Source organism: Melospiza georgiana, chromosome 21 (assembly GCF_028018845.1).
Source record: "Melospiza georgiana isolate bMelGeo1 chromosome 21, bMelGeo1.pri, whole genome shotgun sequence".
NCBI classification, from domain to species: Eukaryota; Metazoa; Chordata; class Aves; order Passeriformes; family Passerellidae; genus Melospiza; species Melospiza georgiana.
Genome location: NC_080450.1, coordinates 4019242 through 4035380, shown reverse-complemented (window position 1 = coordinate 4035380; position 16139 = coordinate 4019242). Strand labels below are relative to the sequence as shown.

The 16139-nt window shown below is 47.6% G+C and overlaps 1 protein-coding gene across 1 annotated transcript; it reads right to left on the bottom strand.

The window, feature by feature from the left end:
- Positions 1 to 1064: 1064 nt before the first annotated feature.
- On the bottom strand, positions 1065 to 15958 carry CRLF3 (cytokine receptor like factor 3). Its single transcript, XM_058039017.1, has 8 exons — positions 15812 to 15958; positions 13175 to 13382; positions 11302 to 11389; positions 10665 to 10842; positions 9422 to 9644; positions 8011 to 8143; positions 4940 to 5052; positions 1065 to 4086 (listed from the first exon to the last, which is right to left on the bottom strand). Exons 1-8 carry the CDS (start codon positions 15941 to 15943, stop codon positions 3833 to 3835), a joined length of 1329 nt encoding a protein of 442 aa, XP_057895000.1. The 5' UTR covers positions 15944 to 15958; the 3' UTR covers positions 1065 to 3832.
- Positions 15959 to 16139: the final 181 nt, after the last annotated feature.

The window sequence follows — 16139 nt, the reverse complement described above, 5'->3', positions numbered from 1 at the left end:
CGGCGCCGCGGCGCTCCCGCCGAGCCTCCCGGCAGCGCCGGCCCTGCCCGCCCGGCCCCCCGCGGCTCCGCCCCGCAGCCGCCTCTCCTCCCGCCGCCCCCCGGGATCAGCTCCCACCGACGAGGCCGCCCCGCCACGGCTGCACGGAGCGCCGAGCCACGCCTTCCCTGATCCTTACAACCCCCCAAACCAAAAATTTAGTTTTACCTCTAATATACAGGGAATACAGGAGGCATTCTGTGAGGGCAATTTTGACAGTGTTGTTTCAAGTTAAATATTTCTTAATTCACAGAAGTCTGGTGCCATCTTCAGTGAGTGGAGCTGTTCCCAGTTACAAATCTGACTGTGGTTTCACATCCAAGAAAACAAAGGCTTTGGAGTAGGTAAGTCCTTCCCTGACTCTGACCTGCAGTTTTTAGGCTGTTCAATTTGAGAGAGAAGCTGCAGCTCTGGAGGAGAAACACTTGGCATCTTGTCATGAAGAAAGCTCATGTGAATGGAGTATTTATGAGAGAAAGCTGCCAAGTCAGCAACTTCACTTACTGGTTTCACAAGCTGTTTTTCCTTTAAAAGAGACCAAAGAACTGGAACAGGCTCCAGGTAAAGCAGGACTAAGGGAATGAAGTAAAGCTGTGTGTTAGTCCAACAGGGACTTTATTTGTAGGTGATTAAATCCCTCTGCTGCTGGCCAAAAACTACAGATGTGTAAGAGCTGCACCACGGAATGCTCCAGTAAGAGATGGGAACAGTAAAATGGAGACAGAAACAAATCAGCTGGGATGGAATATTGGGGGAGGTAGCTCAGATGCTGTAACAAATTGTATTAAAAGGGAAAAAGATTTTTTACAGAGATGTCAGTTAAAATTTGGACATAAAGGTAAGTGCATAGGTGGGAAAGTTGGAAATAAATTGGGACTTCTGAGGGACAGAAGATTAAATAAATGAGGAGAAGCTCTTAAAGATGGCAGCAATGCTCTAGAAGACATATTCTTATCTTGTTAGAATGCTGTGGTGCTCAGCTTTATGCCTCAATAAATAATTTTCTAGACCATACACAGTTGAGGGATAAAACTTTTATTTAAAAAAATTCAAATTTCTCTTGACACATAAGTCTTAGTTGAGGTAAGTTAATGTACTAGCTTAGGAAAACAACTTTCAGGATTGGGTTTCATAAGCCATTAACACTCTGTTGCTTGCAGGGCTCCAAGAGCTAGAGGTGCAAATTGTAAAGGAAGTGTCAAGATTTCCACCCAGCTGACCTCTGCTGCGGAAGAACAGAATTTACACCTTTCAGTTCAAGCCTCTTCCGCCTCTTTGCATCCTTTGTTCCTTTGGTGCTCGGGTCTCCTGCCCTGAGACTCTTCACTCCTCCTCTGTTCACAAGGTGCAGCTCCAAGAGGTGGCTGAAAGTACCTCATTGGCAATTTGGACAGCGAGGCTTGTGCCAAGTTCAAATAAAAAACAAAACCACCACAATAACAAAAGAACCATTGGCAAACTGCCCTCGTTCAACACACAGCTAAAGCCTGAAGGCAGAAAAACTTCTCATGCCCTCCCCAGCTCTCCAGGCAGCAGTAGGGGCCTCTCATGGCCCTTCACAGTGATCTTCAGCTGCTTTTATGAATATTCTGAACAACCTGACACGGCATTGCCACCTCTGGAAGTACCTGAATTCAAGGTTTAAGCTTTATTTTCTAATATGTAAGTAAATATCCTGAAGAATCTATAGTCTGAGCAACCCCTCCAAGAGCAGATGAAAAGGTACCTGACCCATTGGTACCTCAGGAGTGTGGATATTCACAATTTTACTTTCCATATGGTAGAAGTACTAAGTTACAACTAGTACCTGATACCTGAAGTGTGTAAGTAGAACTGCCAGCACTACTACATGGAGCAAGATCTAAGTCAGCTGCTGTCTGGAGTGCCTGTCCAGCCCTCTGAGCAGGACTGACACTTTCATCTACTGAACCTTTATGTAAAGGTACTGAAAACACTCTTCACAGGAGAATTGAACATTGAAAGCACAGGATATGCAGTATTCTCTTTTCCCCTAACACTGAACTAGTGAAGCTTGAAAAGCCAGGAGTTCTGCAGGCCCTTTGTGGCTAACAGTGAATGATCTGATGTGCAGCAGCTCAGTCTTCCTCACTTCATTGTCTTCCTGCCCATTCCACCCCAGCTCTGCCTTGTGCAGGTTCTTTGCACTCATCTAAATGCACACATTTTTTTCTCCTGTAAATGGTATAAATACCAAAAGCCATTCTCCTTGTCTGAAATTCTTGTACCCCTGCTACAGCTTCATGGGGAAAAATTCAGGCAGGGTGGCTGATATTTTTGTACTGACAGTGTGAGTATGGGCAATGTTAATTAATTGTAAAATAAGCCTTTATGCTTTAAGCTTATTATGGTAACACAGACAGCTAGTGTAGCACATTGCCACTGAAGGAAAGGCAGTATGATTGTCTAGGCTTTATAAAAATAGTGCTACTCTAACATGATAAAATATATTTAATTTTAACTGAACTTGAGGTAAGCCCATCAGTGAATGTTACTTTTAAATATTCCTTAAATCCAGTAGCATTGCAATCTTTTGACCAGGAATAGGCTCTCTTTGAGACTGAGCCTATCCATCTTAGTTGCTCCTTAGAGGAAAAATGTGTAACTACATAACTTCTGAATTCCAAGTAATTTAATTCACACTATTATTTATCCCATCTTACTCTATGGAGGAGACACCCTAATTACCACCATCTCTTCAATTCTGACTGCCCCAGGTTAAATCTGTGCAGGCAGGGCCTGCCTGAAGCCCACCCAAAGCCCATCTCCCTCACTGCAGGTGGAGCAGCAGCAGCTGCAGTCAGTCTGCAGTGCTTGGGCCATGCACCTGCACTGAACAGGTTCTCTTTGAGACTAAGCCTATGCAGTCCAGTGTCCCCAGGCAGAATTTGGGATTGCCAGGAATCCTGCACATCACAACATCACCTGTGTTGGCACACAGTAAGAGAAGTGTTAGGAGGGCTCTGAGGAATCACAGCTGCCAATCTGCAGGGTGACCTCAGGTACCAAATCACTGAGACTTGCTCAGACACAGGCTCTGTGTGAATTGTAACCAGGGCAGACATTCAGGGAGGCTCAGGATCACATCCTGCTCTGGCTTGGTCTGCATGGTCAACATCAGCATCACCATGCAGCTACTACAGAAAACACATTCCGAGTGACAACACAGAATACAGCTCAAGAAGCATGGAAATAAGGCACTTAGGTGAGACAGGAACAGGCTGGCTCCCTGTGAGCCCAGGCTGGCTCAGAGTCCCTGCTGCAGAGGGATAACAGTACCATGCATGAGGAGGCAGCCACGGGCAGCCCCGCTGCCCACACAGACCCCTAAGGCAGCATCTGCACAAGGAAGCACAGCAGGACCTCACTGCTCTAAATACTGTGCTCTGAGTGGCAGAAATACAACTTTGGTCCATTACCACCCCTAAAACACTCATTTCACAGAGCAGCAGCTTTAAGCAAAGTTAATTCTACACAATGCGCGTACCCTGAGACGAGTACAATGAAATACTGACAAAAATCAAGTCTAGAGGAAAAAAGGGAAAGGTATGATGGATTGCTTAAATTAATTTGCCTACAAATGCTTGTTTCTAGCTTTTCTGGAGTAACAAATCCAATGTTTCACAATTATTGTTTAAATGAATCCAGTATGAAATACAATATAGTGGAGTTCAAGTACTATAAAGACAGGGGTTTGTTACCAGATTGTTGTCAAACAGCTGGAAACTCAGCTTTTAACTTTACAGCAAGAATAAAAAAATCCCTTTACTCACAGCTAAAAGACCAAAACCTTCCAGCCTGGGTATGAAAATGAACATCCAAAATACAAAGAGCCACAGCACTGATCAAGTACCCAGTCAAAGACCACTTCTCTGTTGTTAGAGCTGATGGTTACTCGAAGTTTGAAGTTTCCTCCCTCGTTGCTGCAGGGTCCAAACTGCACAACTTCCATGTCAAATGTCACAGTGGAGCCAGAAGTAACAGCAGGGAGCTGGTTTGTCATCTCTTTTCCATTTACAAATACTGCCCCTGAAACAGTCAGCAGATCTAACAATATTTCTCATTTTCTGTACATACATCTCTCTATGTTTTGCAGGCAAATAGGGAAGTAACCCTGCCACATTTCTCTTGTCACATGGAACAGGCTGCAATAACTGCTAGCAGGAAGAGATCTGTGATCTCACCAAGGATTTTTAACTGCACAAGCAGCACATACATGAAAGTTGCTCATGTGTCACGTAGGGATCTAAAGAGCCAGGGGCTGTGGGTTTTGGGAAGGAAAATTCCTGCCTGGATCGGGAATAGTGTGGCCAGCAGGAGTAGGGAGGTCACCCTTCCCCTGTGCTCAGCATTGGTGAGGGCACACCTCGAGTGCTGTGTCCAGTCCTGGCCCCTCAGTTTGGGGAGGACGTTGAGATGCTCAAACACTTCCAGAGGAGGGCAATGAGGCTGGAGAGGGGCTGGGAACACAAAAACCCTGTGAGGAACAACTGAGGGAGCTGGGGGTGTTCAGCCTGGAGAAAAAGGAGACTCAGGGGAGACCTTATCACTCTCACAGCTCCTGAAAGGTGCCTGTGCTCAGGTGGGGCTGGGCTTTTTCTCCAGGCAGCACTGACAGAACCAGAGGACACAGTCTCAAGCTGTGCCAAGGGAAATATGGGTTAGATATTAGGAAAAAGTTTTTTACAGAAAGGGTGACAAAGTTCTGGAACGGTCTGCCCAGGGAGGCGGTGGAGTCACCACCCCTGGATGTGTTTAAAAGGGGACTGGATGTGGCACTGGGTGCCAGGGTTTGGCTGAGGTGTTGGGGCTGGGTTGGGCTCTCTGATGTTTAAATTCTCCTCCCCGCAGGTGTTGGTGTGGCTCTGTGGCCCAGACTCACCGTTGGTGCTGACGCACACGGCCTGGTCGCGCTGCAGGGACTCGTCGCCGTTGCGCTGCTCCGCGCACACGCCCAGGCTGTCCCGCCGGTCCGGCTGCCCCACGGTCTCAATCCTGGCAAGAAAAAGGTTAAATCCAAACCTGAAGCTTTAAATCAAAACATACCATGAAATCCAGACAGTCACTCCAGACCCCTCTACTGTGCTCCAGGGCTCTCAACAAATTCACCCAAACTTTTGTGGAGATCCCTGGTGAATGACAAAATTCCCACCAGCGTTTCCAAGAGCTCCACTGAGCAATACTCTATTAATCTGTACAAAATATGAAGGAAACCTTTGCTTCCTGCAAACTTCCAGTGCTATTTAATAAATTCTCCACTGTCACAGCTTAGAAATGACCTTTCAAATTGATTTCCAGTTGTCTGAAGCATACAATTTGCTCAGCTGGACCATCAGCTATACCACACTACTGGTCAGCATCATGTATTATGGCAAGACAGCTGTAGCTTCAGCAGGGATTTAATAAGCATGACTGAAATAGGTTTTTTGGACCCTGGCATATTCTGCTGTAATGGGATGAGGATGGGGTGTTGCTTTGGGGGTGTATTTGGTTTGGGCTTTTGTAATACATCAGCCTGGTGCAAACCAAGCAATACCTAGAGGAGCATTTACATGTCTGGCCTCTGCTCAGCTGCATTTAGAGTTTTAGTCTGGGGAAAGAATCTCTGAAGAAAATGCAAACAAGTTGTGCAAATGACCAGGCACTCAGTTTCCCTGTGGGCCCCAGCAGAGGAGTGAGGCTGCACAGCTCATACACTGAAGGGCTGTTCTGGACTTAAATCCCTTCTCCTGTACTGCCACCTCTCAAAGGTGCTAAATCCTACTTTACAGAGAGCCTGAGTGACTCAGGTCTTTTCTAGATATTAAAGCAGTTGTTATTTTCATTGCAGCTTGAGAGAAAGAACAGGCTGATCTTTGGTTGTTGGCAAACAAAGGAAAACTTTAGCAGAATTTTCAGGAAACAGCAATTAAAGGGGACAGTGGGTTGGCACACAAGGGGTTAAATCTTTAGAGGCAAAGATAAAATTGGAACCATGTTTTACTTTTGCACTCCATTAGGTTTTCAGTCCCCTGGGAATGGCACTAAGAGAGCAATAGCCCTGCGCTGTAAAGCAAAGGAAAAACGATTACTTGAATCTCCAAGAAGCTTTTACTTTGGAGGGGATCCACCATCTTTCCCAAAGCAACCCTAAAGGAGATTTCAAATTCCTTTTGGTGCACAACAAAAATGCTGCACAGCAAAACCTTGTCCCTGTCACTGCAGCCCAGACACTGGGCCTGGTGAACCTCCCCCAGTTTCCATTTGCCCCAGAGAGCTCCAAGCATGGTCCATCCATGGGCACCACAGGCACTGCCTCAGCAGAGCTGTGCTGGGCTCCTGACAGAGTGTGAGCAGCACAGGGCACCTGCAGGGTCAGCCCAAATCACTGTGTGCCTGCCCTCAGCAAAGGCAGCTTTCGGGAGATGAAGGAGATCTCACTGTGGAGAGATGTTCCCTTGCCAGGGCAGCTCCCTGGAGGCTGCAAGGCAACAGGAGACTTGACCTAAAGCAGAGATGTTTTCCTACAGCTTGGCCAAATGCTTCACCTCAGGACAACTGCCACAGTTTATCTTTGAATGTAGACACAAAGCACTGTGTTTATCACAACTTCACTGCTCACTGACAAGCTGTGCCTGGGTCCTGAACTCAGAGAACACAGAGCTGCTTGAGAATAACAACTTGTGTTCCAACAGCTGGAGGAAGTCAAGCACCAAGTACTGCATCTCCCAGCCCAAGAAAATCTCTCACACTTCCAAGCAAGAAGCTACTCTTGGACCTTGGAAGAAGAACAAAACCAATTTTTGAGGTCTCCAATCTCAAGATTCGTGTCACGATAGTTCTTGTGAACACGTGTTTGTTTGAGCTCTGCCATCCTGAAACAATCAGGATGGTTATGGACTTGGAGAGAAGTCCATAACCAAAATGTGAAGCAAAACATTTTCATATGCTACCAATAAAAAAGATAAAAAGCACTGGACTGAGAGAGAACCAAGGGAAACCTCAAGGTTCTGCCTTTAATTTCACAGGCATTGCTGAGCCAAGAGAAGTTAAATCTAGCAACAGATTTCAAATGAAAGCTTTAGATCTTTTTATCCATCTCAGACAGGGCAACTGAATACATCCTCACACTACAACCATCTAAAGTTAACATAATCCATTATCAGGAAGGGATAAATGAAACACCATGGAATAAGTCATGAAAGTATCATGAACAGCCCTGTTCAATTGCCTGTGGGGGCTGCCTGCTGTACAGCAAGTAGTTTTATTTAACCAGGGAAAAGATTAAACAAAGCTTCAGAGTCTCTGAGGTCCGTAATCACAACTGACATATCCACAAGAACATTCCTCATACCCTGTTAAACAGCATCATCTCAGGGATAGGATGACAGGCAGCAAAGCTGCCAAGGTTTTTAATCATGTTCTGTGCCAGATGGAAAGTTTGAAGTTCACAAGATCCCTTCCCCACTCTGGATCTTCTAGTGCCAGTTTCAAGCAGTTGTCTGACCAGCACTAATTATCTCACATGTCAAAGGCATTGCTGCCAGACTGTCATCCCAACAGCACATCAGTGTTTTCATGTCAAAGGCTTCAGAGCCAGGGATTAGTCTAGGAAGGAAAGCACCCCTGACCCAAGGTTAAAAGGAGCTAGAGGCAAAGCTCCACAGACTTTAGCCAGTAACAGCTGCTACAAAACATCAGGAAGTTCAACATTCCACAGATCTGCTCAGCATGAGCTATATTTTACCATTCCTCAGGAGTTCACTCACTTTTATATAAGTGCAGGTCCTACAAAAACATCAGGTGTTTTTCTACAAAGCCAGGAAGCAGAACTAAAGGGAGGTCAGATGTCACAGAGAGGCACTACCTGGACTGGAGCTGAGCTGATTTACAACTCAAACGTGCCTCAGGTTCACACACAACTCAGATGTGACAGCTCACAGGGGATGCACCAGCCACCCAAAAAGGACTTGCCTGAATGTTAAAGTCTGCCCACAGAAATAAGTGGGAGCTTTGGAGTAGAGCACACCACAGGACTGAGAATCATTCCGGAGCGCTATGTTTCTTCGGCTGCTCAAGCTGTAACCCTCCAGACCAGCTGTCCATTCTTCAAAAAAAACAAACAAAAAAAGCAAGAAAATTATGAACCTCAACTTGGTCCTGTCTGTGCCAAATCTAGCCAGTCCCACTGTCTACTCAGTGCACCTCATGCAGCTTAAGCTATGTTAAAAACAGGGGCTGGTTTTGCCTTTTTCTTATGGAGAGATTTGTTTTTCAAATAAATTGCAATTACAAAAAGTATTCTCCAGCTCAGAGTTCAGCAGGAGTTCACTCTTTGCTGCAATCCCTGCCAAGTCTTATTGTAAGAAAAGGAAAGCCTTCATTACCCACTGCACTTAGGAATTTGTAAGTAAAGAGAAAATTTAAATTTTCCTCTCTCCAAGATAAGAGCTTGTTATGAGCTGTAGTGTAGGAACGTCAGGGGTAGGATGGTGGGGATGGACAGAGATGAGAGATCTCTGCAGCCAGGTCTGGAACTTGGGGTTTATTGCAAAGGGCCTGGGTGCAGGGCCCTGCTGGGAGCTGCCAGCCACAGCTCAGAGCAGGCTGAGAGAGGGGTGGAGAGGATGAGAGGGTGAGAGAGTAAAAGGGGTAAGAGAGCAAAAGTGTAAGAAGTGCAAGGTTCCCATTACAGTACAATAAATCTTCTTCTGTGCTGAATATTCTGATTCTCCACTAACCAATCTAGTACAAGATACAAATCCTACAGCATTTACATACAGCCTATAAGAATCATTACATTACCATACTGTGTTACATTTTAAACCCTAAAAACTCCTCTTTGGGCCCCTTCTGCCAAGCTGGCAGGGTCTGCTCTGACCCTTGGGCCTGTCTGCAAGCAGAGGGTGTTGCTCCATCAAAAGGGGATCACCTTCAGCTGGCCACACCATTGTTTTCCAGTTGTTCAGTAACTGAGGGATCTCAAAGCTTGCTTTCATTTCAATCTCGCTTATAGTTTCTATATTCTCAAAATCTTTTGCCAGACTATCATATTTATAAGGCTTTCCTGTTCCATCTTTCCCAACACTGTAGGTCATCAAGAATCCTTATGTTGTGGTGAGGGAGAAGAAAAAATAATGCTTTCCTCTTGGCTCACATGCTTTCTAAGGCTAAGGAAGCAGCAAGCCACCTGGCAAAGGTGAGTGTCCCTGGGCCAGGGAAGCCAGGAATGCAGAGTGGGACAGAGGGACAGCTCAGGACGTACCGTGGGGCAGAGGGACAGCTCAGGACGTACCGTGGGGCAGAGGGACAGCTCAGGACATACCATGGGACAGAGGGACAGCTCAGGACGTACCGTGGGGCAGAGGGACAGCTCAGGACGTACCGTGGGGCACCAGCGTGGTGCGGCCGGTTTGGGCCACGCTCCAGGGGCTCCACTCCTGGCGCCCGTCCCCGCGCGCGCACACGCGGAACTGGTAATCCACGTGGGGGTCCATGTGCAGCACCAGGAACTCGGGCTCCGAGCCCACGTACACGTCCTCAAAGGGGCTGCCCGGGCTCTTGCGGAACTGCAGCCGGTAATCCTGCGCCGAGAAATCCTCATCCACCTGCAGAAACGGTCACCGAGTCACGCAGGAGCCCCTCGCTGTCCCTCCCCTCTGCGGGGCACGGGACAGCACTGAGGTGATCGCTCACAAGGTGCTTCGGAGCAGAAAATGTGCCTTGCAGAAAGTAACATCAGTGTCTGAACCAACAGATGTATCAGAATTATCTTATTACAGTTAGAAAATATCTACAGAAGAAGAAACATTTAACAGAAGGCTGTTCATTCTAGCAGAGATATAAAAAGATCCTTCAGCCAAAAGCTGAGAACAACTTTGCAGAAGAAATTCTGTGCCAGTTTTTAACAGCAAGGGAAAATTAGTGCTGTCCTTCATAAACTGTTCCAGGGAATGATTTCCAGTTCTTTGATATCTCCGAGTCAAAAGATATTTACACACACACCCCCTCAAAAAAACCCCTCCATTATCCCCCAGGCAGAACCAAATCCAGGGAACTCTTGCACAGCACAGAAAATCAGGCCCCACCTAAGAGCAGTGCCTATGGTTTAACAACCTGAGTGCACATCCTTCACAACTGAAGGGTGGCCAGCAGTGAGTGGCTGCTGCTAGAACAACAAAGGTTTGTTTGATGCTGCCAAGGAGCACAGAGCTGTCCAACAACAACTAAACCACATCAGACTACAGTGGTTTACTCAAAAATAGATTTTGTGTGTTGAAGAGAAAGGCTACTGGCCTAGCTAATATAATAATATTTTCTTTTTCTACCCACTGCATCTCCCTAGTAACACAAAGGTGTTTAGGGGTAAAAGTGTAACAGAGCAAGTCCAGCCTTCTCCTGGGTCTGCAAAGCAAGACAGGCAGAAACAAACCCAGCACCAGCCACACACCATCACTGCACTGCCTTGTCTTTAAATGACACCATCAGCATAAAAACCTCTTCTTAAGTTTTTAACTCCACACTGAAGTGAACTACTCCTTGGAAGGCAGTGGAAGAAAGTGCATTGTATGTTTTTTTTAGAAAAAAACTCAAGTCTACAGGAATTTCACACAGGATATTTCACCTACCTTACACCATCGGACTAAAATACCTCCAGGTTTTTCCACAAACTCCTCCAGCTGCACAGGTGGGCGGGATGCCACAGTTCCATGCCTGAATATTTGATTTTTCAATATAGTAAGGAGGCAGTCATCCAGCTGGGCAGATAAACAAGGCACATCAACCAAGGAAGGCACTTCTGGTAAGCTGAGAAGGGAAAGTTTGCTGTAATGAGAGAGGCCAGCTTCCACAAATTCAAATTTCATCCATACACTTGAATCCGTGCAGATTTGCAAAGAGAGAACAGCTGCAGAAATTGGCACGTGCACTCCAAACTTAAAAGACTCAGCAAACATTGTGTTTCAGCCCTAACCAGACTGTTTGTCAGCAAATACTCTGAAACATAGGCTGTTCTACAGGGAGTGGCTTCATCCTTCACAAATAAACACCCTCTATTCCCACAGAACATATGGAGGGTGAAAATCCCCTCCATTCTGTGAGTGCCAGCCCCAAAGGGTGTCTGTGAAACAAGCAGGACAGCAGCACCTCAAATGAACTTTTGAGGCAATGGAGCAGAAAGCTTCTGTTTCAAAGGAGAAAAGATCCCCTAAAAAGAAGGACACATGTGCCACTGCCTCAGACCACCTCAGAATGTTGGTGTCTTACCTATCTAGCTGAATGTGTAAAGCTTTTTTTGTAAAGTTGCAAAGTTTCTCATTCTGTTGTCCCACATCTCCATCGACTGCACTCTCTCCTGTAACCAAACAGTAAAAATATTTCTAATGAGACAAGATCCAGAGAAGGCATTCTTTGCTTCAAAGAATAACCAGTTCTGACATGAAAAACCAATTAAATGTGAAGCACTCTCAGCACTTTTGCTAGTCTTAGCTAGAAAATGCAATTACAGGTAACAATATAAAGCCTATCTAGCAACTTTTGAAGCTCTGAAAGCTACCTGTAGACACACCCATAACAGATGTAATAATTTGCCTCAGGTCTCAGACAGAAGCAGAACTGGGGTCAGATGACAAAAAAACCAGGATTATTAATCCCTTTCTCCACTAGCTTTAAATGAAGAAAAAAGCAAAGCACATTCACTGATCAGAAAATTAAAAAGCAGACACTTAAAAGCAAGAGATAATGTCAATCATTCTTCTGTTTGCTACAATCACAATCATTGTCACAATGAATGGAATCATCTAATCCATGCAATAAAGTGTGGAGATAAACACAAATATTTTCCTAAGCTTTCCATATAAAGTAGCAGCCCACACTTCATCTTACAGACATATGCTCCAGTCTCCTGTCTGCTGACTTTAGGGTAATTTACAACTTCAGCCAGCTCAGTCCTTTTCCAAGTGGAGGATTACACACGTTACAAATCTCTGAAGGAAAGCACACGTCATAATTGGCAGCAGGAGATTTAATAACCATGGATGTTTAACTCCTCTGTGCCTCAGCCTGTGCTGGTCCTGCCCACAGCCCTGGTGATGCTCAGAGCACTCAGGGGAATGGGAACTGCAGCAAGCCAGCTCCTCATCAGACCCTGCCACCACTCTGAGTCAGTAACCCGAGACTTAAAATGAAATCAATTGAACACCAGCTGGGCTAGAGTGTGGTGGTAGGAAAAACCCCAAATTAATCCTTAAACACTGCTCCTGTGAGCAGGAGGCACTGAGCTCCCCAGCCAGCACAAAGCTCAGGGCTGAGGAGGAACTGGGAGCTTTCCCACCCCTGGGACACAGCTCAGCTCCCAGAACTGAGCTCATGCTGAAAGAAAGTTAAAGTTGAGACATGAGAACAATGCAAGGAAACTGCCAACACACTCACGGCTCAGACATGCTCCCAGTAGGTTCTCCAGCCTGGGGAAAACAGGCAACAGTGACATTCCTTTCTGCCGAGGTATTTAGCATCAGCAGGGTACAGTCTGGCCCTTACAGTAATATTCCACATGTCCATTTTTGTCTGCCTCATCTTCAGACTTTTTAGAGAAATTCTCCCCATACAATGGCCATTTGATTCCTCATGCTCCCCACCAACAATAACAAAATCACACTCAGCAGGACAATGTGTTTATTTCAGCTATTTCAGCAAGACAGACATAATTTACTTCACCAAATCAGACTCTTTGCTATAGCGGTACCCACAATATATTTTATTCCAAAGTACCCTGACACACTTTTCTGTCTACCCTGGAGGGGCAGAGAATGTCTCTGCAGTGAAACAACTCTCAAATAGGTACTTCCTACCCTTCCTGCCCTCCAGGAGAGGCTACACTGAGACATGTACACCCCAGGATTGGAGTGAAATGCTGAAATACAGATTTGTAGGAGATAATAATTACCATTGTAGGATGATAATAAAAATTTGTAGGAGATAATAATGATCAGCTCTTCACTACACCTACCCAATTCTTAACATTTAGTTTGAGACAAGTCCAAAATGAGCCAAACACACTAATAATAATGGGAATATGCAGACTTTTGACAGAGCCACAGTGGAAGGCAGAGCTCAGACCCAGCACCAGGTTGTGTCTCACCTTCCCGGAGCAGATCATCGGCCGTGCTGACCCCGTGCTCAATCAGCTTCTGGCACTCGTCCAGGGGCTTGATGCTCTCCTGCTCAATGACATCCACCTCCTGCAGCAGCGACGTCAGCCGCTCGTCCAGCAGCTTCTTCAGGGTCCCCTTCAAATCGCTGAAATGCTGCTCAAGCACATCTCGGGTGGATGTAGCACTATCTTTGATCTGAGTGCAGGTGACAGGAAAGAAGGATTCAGGATAAAGGCAAAGGCCATGCACATCTTTTATTTTTCTGAAGCATCTCACCCACACTTGCTGGAGAAAAGCTGCAAGTGGAGTCTGCTTTACAAAATCACCACTGGCAGTTAACAAATTAGTGAAGTCATTTTTAGTACATGTACAGCATGAAGGGAGGCAAAGAAACCAGCCTGGATGAGGGGAAGAGCATATTAGCTAAGCAAAATACAACGTGGGTTATGGGTGCTTCAATCAAGGAATCTTTCTTGTCAGAAAAATCCAAATGCTCTGTAGATCTCCTCCCTGCTGCCCCTCAAAAAAACCCCACTGCCATAATCCTGTTTAAAAAACACTCTGCCATCCTCTGGTAATCCTTGCAAACAAAACCCTATCAGACTTTTAGAAAACTATCTAGGAGCACTTTTCCAAGTGCTATCACTTCACTGGATTTTAAAAATCCTCATAAAACTGCTTTCTTTTCAATTTTGTTCAAACCCTTGGTGACCGGACAGGGTGAACAGCACGTCTGCTTTGATTCCGGAAGAACCCGACCACAGAAGGTTCTACAAGTGCTCATTAAGATGTCTGCAAACTTGCTGAATCTGGCTTTTGGGGAAGAAAACACACTTGAATATCCCTGATCCCTAAAGATGCAAAAATCAGAAGTAAACATCTCCCTGTGAACAACTTTTCTAAGTCACGCACACAAGGAAAGGCTGCAGCACGCTGACAGCCTTACACGTAATTTCTAGATCTTTAGAAGTACAGACAACCAACACAGGAAGTTCTCTGGTTAGGTAAAATAAATTTCCTCTTTACCAAATACTCATGAAGGTCTGCAGCTGCCACACAGCTCTGTTTCCCTTTTCTTGTAAGTTCAATGCTTGAGGAAAAAAAGGAAGTATTTAGCTTTGTGAAGGGGTGGGGCAAAGGAAGACAGAACACTCACTTCTCCAAGCATTTTACCTCCATTAGAGGCAGATACAAATTCAGCAGCTCAGCCACAGAATTAGATACTGCTCATCATGCAAAAGAGGAAATGCAAGTCCCTGAACACACAGAGCTCTGTGAAGTTTGCAGAAAATCACATCCCATTGGTCCAAAGGAAAAGGAAGCAACGTGAGTGATCCAGTCCCATCACATCAGCCAACCAGCCCTCAAATAACAAAGCTGCCACTACACAAACCCCAGACTAGCACACTCAGCACCTTGGGAACACAGGGAACTCTTGGATGTGCACAAAACAGCAAGAAGATGGAAAGACAGAAAACAGAAACATGCACACAGCAGGGGAATTGCCCCCAAGAGCAAAAGGAAAGGTGAGCTAACTACACACTCACTGCACAAAGGCACACGGGCTGCCTCTCACTGCCCAGCAACACTGAGATGACAAGGTTTGGATGAAAGACAGCCACGAACAATTCATTTTCTTAAGCAGTCTGTGGTTCCAGCGCTGCCTAATTAAATGTCCAATGATCACCCACACGCTCTGGAAGCAGGACACTCACCCAGCAGATCCACAGCAGGTTTCTGCACTAACGTGATCCACTTCAGAAAAACCAAGAGGTCCCCACGGAAACACTCCCTAAGTTTGGTTTTGTTTGGGTTTTTATTTACCCCTCGCAGAGCTGAATCAAAGACAGCAAGGCATCACTTCCAGCCTGCAAACCCCGTGTGCTGAGAGGCTGCCAGGGCAGAGGAGCCGGCCCGGCACTGCGGCTCTCTGTCCCTCCTATCTGCTCCTGCATCTCCCGCGGGTGGCTCACGGTCCCCCGGGAGCCCTGCCCGGCTCCAGCCAAACCGGCTGCCCGGGAATGCCGGAGCGTCCCGCCCGACCCGCGGGTACGTGACCCGGGCCCCGCGGAGCATGGGGACAGCAGCCCGGAGCATCCCGGCCAGGGAGCGGCTGCCCGGGCAGGACCCCGTGTGAACACGGGCATAACACCCCCCATTAAATCAGACCTAGCACCCCGGCTACTTCGGAAGCGTATTTCTGCAAGATATTTATTCGTGCCTGGGAAAGCTCCCTCTGCTCCGAGACAACGAAGCCCAGCTCAGTCAGAGACTTCAGCTCGGATCCTTTTCCTCGGACACGTCGCACATCTGCCGTTCCCACACGCTCCATCTCCGGCACCCGCGCCGGTCCCGGGGCTCTCATCACCCCCGGGGCTCCCCCTCCGCCACCCTGCCCACACCTGAGCCCCATCCCAGCTCTCCCGGCGGACAGGAACTACGGACAAACACCGGGAGAGGAGCGGCCAGGGCCCGCCGCCCCCAGCGGGGTCCCCGGTGCCCGCCGCCCCCAGCGAGCCCGCCTGCGGGCACCGGGCAGGCACAGCCCGGGAAGGGCTCCGGCCGCTCCTCCCGGGGCAGCTCCGGAGAGCCCGGTCCGGTCCCGTCCCGTCCCATTTCCTCACCTGCTCTCGCGCTTGGTGCAGCCCCCGCAGCCGCTGCTGCAGCTCCCGCCGGTAGCTCCGCGCCGCCTCGATGCTCTCCCGAGCCTCCTGCAAGAGGAGCCGCACCTCGGCCTCGGCGGCGGCGGCCTCCATGGGCAGCCGCGGCGGCAGCGGGGCGGGGCGGGCGGACCTCGGCCCCGGAAGGGCCGCGCATCCGCGGGGCGGGGCGGGAAGCGCGGCGGGAGCGGGAGGCGGCCCCGGGGCACGGAGCGGCGGCTGGTGACGTCAGCGAAGCGTGACGTCAGCGGCGGGCAGGGCACGCGCTAGCTGCGTGACGTCACGGCCGAGG